The sequence below is a fragment of the Lepus europaeus genome, chromosome 23 (assembly GCF_033115175.1).
Source record: "Lepus europaeus isolate LE1 chromosome 23, mLepTim1.pri, whole genome shotgun sequence".
Classification (NCBI taxonomy): domain Eukaryota; kingdom Metazoa; phylum Chordata; class Mammalia; order Lagomorpha; family Leporidae; genus Lepus; species Lepus europaeus.
In genome coordinates this window covers 6,814,558-6,826,080 of record NC_084849.1, presented here as the reverse complement: position 1 = coordinate 6,826,080, position 11,523 = coordinate 6,814,558, and the positions used below count along the sequence as shown (strand labels likewise).

Genomic DNA, 11,523 nt, shown 5'->3' with positions numbered 1-11,523 from the left:
CGGGCCTGACCCGCGCACACCCATCCCGCGGGCCTGACCCACGCGCACCCATCCCGCCGGCCTGACCCGCGTGCACCCGTCCCGCGGGCCTGACCCACGCGCACCCATCCCGCGGGCCTGACCCGCGCGCACCCATCCCGCGGGCCTGACCCGCGCGCACCCATCCCGCGGGTCTGACCCGCGCGCACCCTTCCCGCAGGCCTGACCCACGCGCACCCATCCCGCAGGCCTGACCCGCGCGCACCCTTCCCGCAGGCCTGACCCACGCGCACCCATCCCGCGGGTCTGACCCGCGCGCACCCTTCCCGCAGGCCTGACCCACGCGCACCCATCCCGCAGGCCTGACCCGCGCGCACCCATCCCGCAGGCCTGACCCGCGCGCACCCATCCCGCGGGCCTGACCCGCGCGCACCCATCCGGCGGGGCCCCAGGGCCACCCCAGCTCCCCGGGAGGGTCCCCTCGTAGCCCCGCATGGCGGCGGCTTCCCACCAGAGGGCAGCAGACCCCTCACTCCCGGGATACAATGTTGCCAAGTAGCCTGTGGCTTGACTCTGTGGGGCCCCTGCCCGCCCGCCCGCGATGGTCCCTGGAAGATGCTGATTGTCTTCCCTTTTGTTGTCCTCTGTCTCAGAGGGTGGAGGGGCCCTCGGTGACTGCTGCTGGCCGCGGTGGCAGCGTTCGTTTCCAGAGATCCCTGTGGAAGTCTGTTCCCTGCCTGGGCTAGACGTGGACCCCAGCTTGTCCTGGCGGCCTCGGGATCGGTGTAGCCTCCAGCCGCCGTTCTCAGCCTGTCTCCCCCAAACTGTTCCACACAGCCAGGAGCTGCTGTGTTTGCTGTTTACATGGTGTGTTCTAAACGCCAGTTTCTTTTCCTCAAGTCCCAGACTATCATAAACGCGGCCCGCACCATCCAGTTGCCCCCTCGGCCCCGCACTTTATTTTAAGATGTGTGCGTATTCAGCTGACCGGCGGGGCGGGCTGGGGAGAGTCACCCCCATCCTGCAGGAGTGGCCGCAGCAGCGGCTCCGGCATCGGCCCCGTGGCCGCCCGCGGGGGCCTGGCTGGCGGTCGCCAGGACGTGGACGCCGCTGCTAGCTGTCAGCCAGCGGGCCGCCCGCTGCGACCTGGAGGCGGGGTTCGAAGCTCCGCAGGGCAGGGGGCGGAGACTGTGCCGGGAGCTATGGGAGGGGAAGCAGAGCCCCGGCCCGGACCCCGGACCCCGGACCCCGGACCCCGGACCCCGGACCCCGGCCCCGGCCCCGGCCCGGCCCCCAGCGCCCGGCAGGGGGCGTGCCGCCTGCCGCCCCGCGCGCCGGTCTCACCTCGCTTTACGCTCTACGCTGTCTGCTTTACGGCTAGGCGGCCGTGGCGGTTGCCATGGGGCAGAGCGTGGGTGGCAACCGTAACTAGGAAGCGGGGGTCGCTGGAGGTGGCCAGGCGGCGGGACCACCCCGGCCTTTCGCGAACCGAGGTGGACGTGGTCTGTAAGTCCGGGGAGGAGGCCTGGGGCTGGGGGAGGGTCCCCAGCCTGGCGAGGCCTGGCGCCTTGGCGGGGTGGGGGGCGGCACTCGGCCCATCGGCGCGGTCTGAGGTGGACCCCGGGAGACCTGAGCGCTCGCCGCCCCGCCGCGGTTCACAGGGACAGACCTTGCCGGAGAGACGCACTTTCCTAGGTCACTTCGCAGCGCCTAGCGCTGTCAGTTGCGGGGAGTACACGCGCGACCGCGCGCCGACTTGCTTTTCTCCCTGTGACGTCCGGCGCTCGCTCGGTGCTGAGCGCTTTGCCCGTCCCCCAGTCTTCCTGAGAGCCCCAGGATCTGGAATTACCATTTTTTCCCCTCTCACGCATGAATTTAGATTATGCGGATTAAGTGACTTGCCCACGGTCACGGAGCAGGCGCGTGGTGGGATGGGATTCAGTGTGAGACAGGCACTTTTATAATGTATAAAGTTATAAAAATATAATGTATAAAAAATATAATGTATAAAAATATAATGTATAAAATTATAAAAATGCTTATTTATTAGAAAGGGATATAGAGACAGAGAAGTCCCTCTCCTATTCTCCAGTTCAGTCCCCAAATGCCCACAATTGCCAGGTTGGACAAGGTCGAAGCCAAGAGCCCAGGACCCACCCCGTGTCCTGTGATGGTAACGGGGACCCAGGTACTTGAGCCGACACCGCTGCCTTCCAGGGTAAAGAATCGGGAGCAGAGCTGGGTCTTGAACCCAGGCACTGGCTATGGGATGGTGGGCTTTCCACACGGTGTCTGAACTGCACCAAACACCTACCCCCCAGAGCTCCTGCTTTTAACCCCGAGATACACTGTTGCTCTGGTTCCTGTAGTCAGCATTGTTGCTGATGTCTGGGTTATTTGTTTTGCTGCCTTTGGGTCTGGCAGTGTGGCGCAGTAGGTTAAGCCGCTGCCCGTGAAACCAGCGTCCCATGTGAGCCCTGGGTCAGGTCCTGGCTTCACTTCCTATCCAGCTCTCTGCTAACGCACCTGGGAAGGCAGTGGAAGATGACCCAAGTGCTTGGACCCCTGCCATCCATGTGCAAGATCCAAATGGTGTTCCTGGCTTTGGTCTGGCTCAGCCCCAGCCATTATGGCCATTTGGGGAGTGAAGCAGATGGAATATTGATCTCTCTCTCCCTCTGTCCCCCCCACCCAGTAACCTTGCCTTTCAAATAAATCTTTTTTTTTTTTTTTTTTTTTTTTGACAGGCAGACTGGATAGTGAGAGAGAGACAGAGAGAAAGGTCTTCCTTTTGCCGTTGGTTCACCCTCCAATGGCCGCCGCTGTAGGTGCACTGCGGCTGGCGCACTGTGCTGATCCGATGGCAGGAGCCAGGTGCTTCTCCTGGTCTCCCATGGGGTGCAGGGCCCAAGCACTTGGGCCATCCTCCACTGCACTCCCTGGCCACAGCAGAGAGCTGGCCTGGAAGAGGGGCAACCGGGACAGGATCGGTGCCCCAACTGGGACTAGAACCTGGTGTGCCGGCGCTGCAAGGCAGAGGATTAGCTTAGTGAGCCGCGGCGCCGGCTCAAATAAATCTTTAAAGAGGAGTCTAAGGTTACCCTTATAAAGATGAGAGCCCTAGGAACAATACTTTTTTTTCTTTTTAAAGACTTATTTTATTTATTTGAAAGGCAGAGTTACAGAAAGAGGTCCTCCATCCACTGGTTCACTCCCCAGATGGCTGCAACAGCTAGAGCTGAGCTGATCCGAAGCCAGGAGCCAGGAGATTCCTCTGGGTCTCCCACACGGGTGAAGGGGCCCAAGGACTTGGGCCATCTTCTACTGCTTTCCCAGGCCACAGCAGAGAGCTGGATGGGAAGAGGAGCAGCTGGAACTCGAACCGGCGCCCATATGGGACACTGGTGCTTCAGGCCAGGGCTTTAACCCGCTGTGCCACAGCGCCAGCCCCGGAACAATACTTTTAAGATTTGGCCTGGGCTTTCCCAAGAACATGAACAGCGCTGTGGTGGGGAAGCAGAGCCCGGGACTGCACATTTCATAGACAGCTCAGTGCGCCAGGAAGTCAGAACAGCCTGCTGACGGTCCTGACCCACCTTTCTCTGAAGGAGACTCCCTGGTGAAGAATGTCCGATGCCGAAGAAACCCCCCCAGAAGAAAGGGAAGGACACAGAGAGACAGAGATGGAAGAAGACAACGCCGACGCTGAAGAAGTAGATGATTCCCGCCCGGAATCAGAAGAGGACACGTTAGCATGGAGGGGGTCACAGGAGGAGGAGGCGGGGGAGAAGGAGGAGGAAGAGGAGAGGGAGGAGGAGGAGGAAGAGGAGAGGGAGGAGGAGGAAGAGGAGAGGGAGGAGGAGGAAGAGGATGGGGAGAAGGGAGAGGAGAAGGTGGGGGAGGGGGAAGAGGAGGAGGAGGAAGAAGAGGAAGAGGTGGGGGAGGAGGAGGAGAGTGAGGAGGACACTGAAGGAATACAGAAGAAAACCTCCGTGAAGCGCCGGGAGTTCAAGTTGAAGAAAATTGCCGGTGACTCTCAGTCGGTCCTGTCGGGCAGCTTCTTAGTAAGTGGTCACTGCGTCACTGGCCGCTCATCATTGAGGACGGCTGCACCCTTGGTGTGCTCCGGCCTGTGGGTCCAGACACATGGCGCCCAGTCTGTTCCCTTGAGGAGCCCTGTGGTGTGATGTGCCAAGTGCAGTGGGAGAGGCTTCCCGGAGGAGGTGTGTGCATGGCTGACTTCCGGGGGGCTCGCAGGCATCATCAGCTGACGTGTGACCAGGGGGCCAGGGGCTTCCCACAGACCTCTCCCCCGGGAGAACCCAGCTCCGGCCCAAGAACGAGTCCCTCTCCAGAGACACCCCACCCCCCACCCCCCCGCCAGGGCCACTTAGAAGAGTGGTTGTGCTGTGGCAGGTGTGCTAGGAGGCCGAGGATAAACCGCGGTTCACTACGTAAGCACAGAGTGTCCCTGTGTCCTTTCAGAAACGACCCCGAATTCCACGGGGGGCTGACACCGGACAGGCTGACGGGGTCGAGGGGAGCAGGGTGGGTGGGGAGCGCACAGCACGCGCGTTGCATCCCTGTCTCCCTTTGTTTCTTAAGAGAAGCCATAAAGGTAGCAAGGCCAAGTATTCGTTCCAGTCAGGGAGCTCCATGACGGATGAGCTCTCCCGAGGCCCGAGCTTGCAATACGAGCTTCTTGACTTGGAGCCAGGCAGCTCTGAGGAGCAGCAGGTTGGTCTTCAGGAGAGGCAGTCGGCAGGCAAGCTGGAAGAATGGACCGACCAGGCACCGCACGACGGAGTGGGGCCCAAAACAGCTGAGGAACCCATACAGGGAGAGAAGAGACGAGACAAGCGCGTGTCCTACTCCCTCTATGAAGAAGTCAAAGAATTCCCGTGCAGGGTGGCAGCCTCCAAGCAGTCCCAGGTGTCCACCTCCACGGAGGACGGTCTCTTCCAGAAGGCGTCCGCTCCGGAGGTGCAGCCCCTGGTAAGTGTAGCGTTGGCCTTGACTTCCCGGTGCCCAGGGGTGTGTGCAGGTGGTGCCTTTCTGCCTGTGGTGAGGAGATACCACCAGGGGGAGACTTTGGAAGCCAGCGGTAGACTTGGGTCTTTGAACACTCAGCGGAGGGCTCTGGCTGGACGCGTGTGTTGGAACGCGAACTTGGAACGCCGCATCTGGGTCCCACAGCGTTGCCTGGCAGGCGGGAGATTCCAGGCGGATTTTGTCTTTTGCATAGGGTGCCAGTCGGTAGGAGAGACTCCAGGTCAAGACTGGCAGCTCCCTCCCTTCCCCCTCTCTCCTCGCCTCCTTTCCCCTCCCTGCACCTCCTCTCTCTCCAGCCTTGTAAAACTCCTTCATTCCACGATCCCTCCCCTGCCCCTCTGGCCTCACCTTCTCCGCCTCTCCGCCTCTCCGCCTCTCCGCCTCTCCCAGTTCCCAAGCCCGGCCTTCCAAAGGGGAAGCAGCAGGAAGAACACCAGGTGGCCCGAAGGAGCCCTTGGTGCCGCTCAGAGTATCCCGGAGAACCGCCATCTGCAAGGAATAAAAATATTACCATTTAGCAAAGACGGGAGAGGAGGGTTTCTCCTTCCTCCTCCGTCTGCTGCGCTCTGCAGATTGTGAACTGGAACTCGTCCTTTTTCTCTCTCTGTAGATTCTTGCCTTTGTGAGACTTGGAAGGGGCCGCGGGTTTCCTAAGGCACGGGGTGGGCGGGGTGAGCGGCGGGGGGCGGGGCGGGGAGGGGGGGCTCGGCGAGGACCAGGACGGGATAGGGCTGTGTGTGGTTGGATGCCTCCTTCCCGTCGGTCTGGCTGTGTTTGAGCAGGAGGTTCTGTCTGGTAGCCTCTGGTCGTCCAGTGCGAGGGAAGCAGTCGTTGCCCGAGGACTGGAGTGGGCTTTTGCCTTGCCGAGCCAGCTGGCGTGGAGCAGCACCTGAGGAGTGGCCTCAGTGCCAGGCTCGCTCTCAGCCTGACTCCCTGCAGAACCCAGACTTCTAGGGCGTCTCCCTCTACAAGTTGATTTAGCTTTGGGGCTTTACCTTCTTTCTTTTATTTTCGTTGACTTTTATTCGTCATTTCTTCTTTTTTGCTAAAACGCTGTTCTTTATACAAAATTCAGACAACGCAATTGAGAGCACTCCAGAGATTGTGGGGACATGGAACTGAGAGTTCAGTTTATTTGGGTGCAAACACGTGTTTTGAATCCATGCATAACGTTTTCACACCGTGGTTTCCTCTAAACCTTTTGCAGGCTGCTGGTGCGGGGTTGAAGAAGGCAAGGATTGTTCTTACCTTGCCCGCTCCCACCCCAGACGGTTTACCTGGGGATCCACGTGATCTTCTGCTGAAACCGTGTCCTTCCTGCCCTTTCCCCGTGCATGCACACACGTGTTACCCGCGAGCTCATCTGTGCATGCTCACACACACATGGGCACACATGCACATACACACACATGCATAGCTCACTTTTAGTTTGTATTTTGTTGCACCAGTGGGATATTCTGTGTCTCTGTGATGTGTCTTTTCACTTCATATGTCTTGGAGGGTTTCTCTCATCCGTGCCTGTAGCTCTACTTCCTCTTTTTTAAAATTTTTTAATCTTTTTATTTTTTGACAGGCAGAGTGGACAGTGAGAGAGAGACAGAGAGAAAGGTCTTCCTTTTCCATTGGTTCAGCCCCCAATGCCTGCTGCGGCCGGCGCACCGTGCTGATCCGAAGCCAGGAGCCAGGTGCCTCTCACGGTCTCCTATGCGGATGCAGGGCCCAAGGACTTGGGCCATCTTCCACTGCTCTCCCGGGCCATAGCAGAGAGCTGGCCTGGAAGAGGAGCAACCGGGACAGAATCCGGCGCCCTAACTGGGACTAGAACCTGGGGTGCTGGCGCCGCAGGCGGAGGATTAGCCTATTGAGCCGCGGTACCGGCCCCTCTTTTTTTTTTAATTTATATTTTATATTTTAAATTTATTTGAGAGGTAGAGTTATAGACAGTGAGAGGGAGAGACAGAGAGAGAGGTTTTCCATCTGCTGGTTCACTCCCCAGATGGCCGTAATGGCCAGAGCTGGGCTTGATCAAAAGCCAGGAGCCAGGAGCTTCCTCTAGGTCTCCCATGTGGGTGCAGGGGCCCAAGGACTTGGGCCACCTTCTACTGCTTTCCCAGGCCATAGCAGAGAGCTGGATGAGAAGAGGAGTGGTCAGGACTTGAACCGGTGCCCATATAGGATGCCGGTGCTGCAGGCTGGGGCTTTAACTTGCTGTGCCACAGCGCTGGCCCCAGATCGCCAGGGGAAGGGTGGGTCGCTCTGAGCATCTGCTGTGGTCGTGAGAGCAGCTGGGCTGTGACTTGCGGGCTTGTGATCGCCGTGTACGTAAGGCTGCTCTGTTGCCGCTCAGTGAGGCGAGGTCGGTATTGACCTTCTGAATCTGTTTAGGGATCTTTCCTTCTTATAACCAGTTTCTGAAGTGGCAGAATGACTTCCTAGGTCAAATAAGAGGATTTTTTTAAGGATTAGCACATTTCCAAAAAGAACAGTTTCATCGGAATACGTCGGCTTTTACGAACCAACCAAATAGGAAATAATTCTGTTCCTAGAAGTTGCAGCTTGAGAGGATTTTGATTCCGTAATTCTACCACTCACACCCACACAGAAAGAGTTCTAAACAGGGATCTAGCCCACCGGGGGTGAGCAGATGGGAGCAGGAGAGGCAGCAGAACGCGACAGACGTCAGCTGCACGGCCTGCTCTGTGCTCACTGGGGGATTCCTGTGGTTTGTGAGTTTAACACTAGCTGTGCAGTGTTCAGAGGTAGGAACGAGGTCCCCAGATGTCATTTCTGTATTCCGGGCTAACTCACTGATTTTGAGCATTTGATCCCTTTCAATACTACTACATTTGCTTGACTCTAGTTAAGTTTTTTTTTTTTTTTTTTAAGATTTATTTATTTATTTAAGAGGCAAAGTTACAGAGAGAGAGAGATCTTCCACCTGCTGTTTCACTCCCCAAATGGCCTCAATGGCCAAGCCAAAGCCAGGACCCTGGAACTACGACTATGCACAGGTCTCCCATGTAGGTGGCAGGAGCCCGGATACTTGGGCCATCATCCGTTGCCTTTCTAGGCACATTAGCAGGGAGCTGGATCAGGAGGGGAGCAGCTGGGGCACAAACTGGCACTCTGATATGGGAAGCCAGCATGACAACAGGTGGCTTTAACTGACTGCATCACAGTGCCAGCCCCTCTAGTTAATTTTTAAAATAGACACATTTTTTAAAAAGAAAAAAATTATTTATTTGAAAAGTAGAGTTATATACAGAGAGAAGGAGAGACAATGGTTCAATCCCCAAATGGCTGCTACAGCTTTAGCTGCACCAATCCATAGCCAGGAGCCAGGAACTTCTTCCAGGTCTCCCATATGGGTGCAGGGCCCAAGGACTTGGGCCGTCTTCCACCACTTTCCCAGGCCATAGCAGAGAGCTGGTGCAGAAGTGGAGCATCTGGAACATGAACGGGCACCCATATGGGATGCCGGCACTGCAGGCGGTGGCTTTACCCGCTCCGCCAGCCCCCATTTCCGGTTTTCTGAGGAGCACCCATCCTGCTTTCCCTAGTGGCTGTGCCATTGAATGCTCTTGTGCACGAATGCACAAGAGTTCTGGATTCCTCATTTCCTCGTGAAGTTCTCCCTGGTGCTGGCTTTCTGCATACTCACGGGGCTGGGGGGCTGGGCCCCCTAACTCCAGAGCGTTTCCCCATCACACGGCCCCGGGGCCTCGCTGTCTGTCCCGAAGACTCACCTGTTGGGGACGCGTCCTCCTCTGGCCTCGTGGGGTTCACCTCCTCCTGTGACAGCTCCTCCACGATGCGGTCGGGGACTCCCTGGGAGCGGCCTCTCTGTGCAGGACTGCGGGTGCGGGCTCCTTCCCCTACGGGCACCCGCCGCTCAGCGCCTGCAGCCCTCGCCCGTGTTCCCTCTCGTCTTGCAGACGGTGACCTGGACGTTCGGCTGGAACAGCTCGCTGCCCGTCTTCTACATCCGCGAGGAGCGCCACAGGGTCCTCCTGTACGTCTGTGCTCACACGGTGGTCATCTACAACACCTTCCGGAACAAGCAGCACCACCTGCAGGTGGGGGCACCCTGGCCCTGCACTTTGGGGCCCGAGGCCGGCGCTTGCCCTGGCCCTCTGGTTCCTGTCCCCCTCTCCTGCTTCCCCTCAGCAGCTTCTCTCCTTGCACGCCGCTCTGCACCTCACCCTGCGTCCCCCACGCCTGGCGCTATGGCCGCCTCCCACGATGTGTGCATCTCCACTGGGTGACCTGGTCAGCAGCGCTGTGTTGCCCTCTTACTGGGCATCCATCAACACAGCAGGACCTTCCTGGTGGACCCCTACATCAAACATATCACAGAGTTTTTAGTTTTTGAAAGGCAAAGTGAAAGAGCGAGAGATCTTCCACCCTTGATTCACTCCCTAAATGCCTGTGGCACCTGGCACTCTGGAGCCTGGAGCCCCGTCTGCGTCACCCACATGGGTGTCAGGGACCCACGTACTTGAACTCCAGAGCCCACACTAGCCAGAAGCTGGAGTCAGGGCAGAGCCGGGGCCTCAACTCAGGCACTCCCATGCGGGATGCGGGTGCACCAACCGTGTGCCCCATCACCGAGTGTTTGCCAAGAGCGCAGTCATTACTTAGCATTGTGCCAGGGATCCAAGGCGCACGAGTGCAACTTAAGAAATTAATTTTCTTGGGGCTGGCGCTGTGGCATAGTGGGTAAAGCCACCGCCTGCGGTACCAGCATCCCGTATAAGTGCCAGTTCGAGTCCTGGTTGCTCCACTTCCGATCCAGCTCTCTGCTATGGCCAGGGAAAGCAGTAGAAGATGGCCCAAGTCCTTGGGCCCCTGCACCTGTGTGGAAAACCTGGAGGAGGCTCCTGGCTCCAGGCTTCAGATTGGCACAGCTCTGGCTGTTGTGGCTGATTGGGGAGTGAACCAGCAGATGGAAGACCTCTCTCTGCCTCTCCTTCTCTCTGTTTAATTCTGACTTTCAAATAAATAGTCTTGAAAAACAAAAAGAAAGAAATTGACTTTCTGGAAGTCCAGAAATGGACAGGAGGAAAATCAGCCAGCGGGAGGTCGGTTGACAGCAACAGCGGGGGAGGGGAGCTTGTCGTGGGCAGGTGCAGGTGAGATGTAGGCAGGGTGAGTGCAGCCCTAGCAGCGTCAGGTGGCTGGGAGTGGCCTTGGCTGTGTTTGTGGCTCCAGGGTGCACCATGTCTGCTCTGTGGTCAGGAGCAAGGCAGCTCTAGTCCCTGTCCTCATGGGGCCGCCAGTGGACGTTAAACAAATGAACCCAGGCGCCAGGCTCGCACAGCGTGAACAGGGCGTGGGAGGAAATGTGGAAATGCCGGGGGCAGGGCATGGAGGCTCTGGGGGGCAGAGACTCCCCTTAGAGCAGCCCCGTGTGCCCAGTGCGGGTGAGGGAGATAGGAGGCAGGAGCAGGTCGTTTCCCAGCAGGATGGGCTGCCCCCTTGTTTGCTGCCTCAGTTGTTGGGGGGCTGTGGGGGGCGATTGTAGGAGGATGGAGTGGAGGCAGAGTGAGGAGCATTTTTGCTCCCAGAGCGAGGCTGGTGGGGAGCTTGGGGGCCGGGACAGGGAGAGCCCAGATGTTTGCTTTCAGCCTGGCTTGCCAGTTGGGACGGGGCCTCAGCCCCCGGGGAGGCCCCTTCTGTGCGGGTGTGGCCCATCCTTCTGGTGTTTGGAGGAGGGCTGAGAGCTGCCCACCAGGAGGTGGAGGGGCCCCTAGGGAGGAGGTGAGGGGGGGACCCAGTGGAGTTGAACTTTCAGCCACAGGAGCCTGGAGAGGAAATCGGAGCTCTCCGTGGGCCCGGCTTCCGCTGCTGGTGCCGGGGCCGGGACATCCTGGGTGTTGGAAAGCATTTCTGTCCGTCTCCACAGGGCCACCCGAACGTCATCTCCTGCCTGTGTGTCAGCGAAGACCGGCGCTGGATTGCCACGGCGGACAAGGGGCCCGGCTGCCTGATCATCATATGGGACTCCTTCACAGGGTAGGCTTTGCCTCATGACCCCTGTCCTTGCTTTCCGGGGCCAGGCACGGTAACGCCAGCGCCTGGAAGTTTGTTCCAGGGTAAACCAGAGGAGACTGACTCACAGTAACCCAGTTGGCACAAGTTCAGAGTGTAAGCCGATGTCAAAGGCCTCACTTACCAGGACAGTCCTTAACAGTCACCACTGAGCGTCCCCTGCCCCGGCTGTCTGTGTCACCACTGAGTGTCCCCCACCCTGGCTGTCCATCCGTGTCACCACCATGTCCCCCGACCCATCCCCCCACCCTGGCTGTCCATCCATGTCACCACCGTGTCCCCCGCCCCATCCCCCCATTCCGGCTGTCCATCCGTGTCACCACCGAGCATCCCCCTGCCCTGGCTGTCCATCTTTGTCACTACTATGTCCCCCGCCCCTTCCCCCCACCCTGGCTGTCCATCCGTGTCACCACCGAGCATCCCCCTGCCCTGGCTGTCCAT

At 58.6% G+C, this 11,523-nt stretch overlaps 1 protein-coding gene across 2 annotated transcripts in view; it reads left to right on the top strand.

The window, feature by feature from the left end:
• The first annotated feature begins 1,407 nt into the window (after positions 1-1,407).
• CFAP251 (cilia and flagella associated protein 251) overlaps positions 1,408-11,523 on the top strand; it is a 72,112-nt gene continuing 61,996 nt past the window's right edge. Inside the window, exons 1-5 of one of the 2 annotated variants that reach the window (XM_062182515.1) lie at positions 1,408-1,485; positions 3,588-4,043; positions 4,585-4,974; positions 8,967-9,107; positions 10,937-11,046. In XM_062182515.1, the coding sequence (XP_062038499.1) occupies positions 3,606-4,043; positions 4,585-4,974; positions 8,967-9,107; positions 10,937-11,046 (1,079 nt within the window). In that variant the 5' untranslated portion in view covers positions 1,408-1,485; positions 3,588-3,605. Of the gene's footprint in view, positions 1,486-3,380; positions 4,044-4,584; positions 4,975-8,966; positions 9,108-10,936; positions 11,047-11,523 lie in introns of those variants that run through there. The other variant, XM_062182516.1, reaches the window with a different exon arrangement.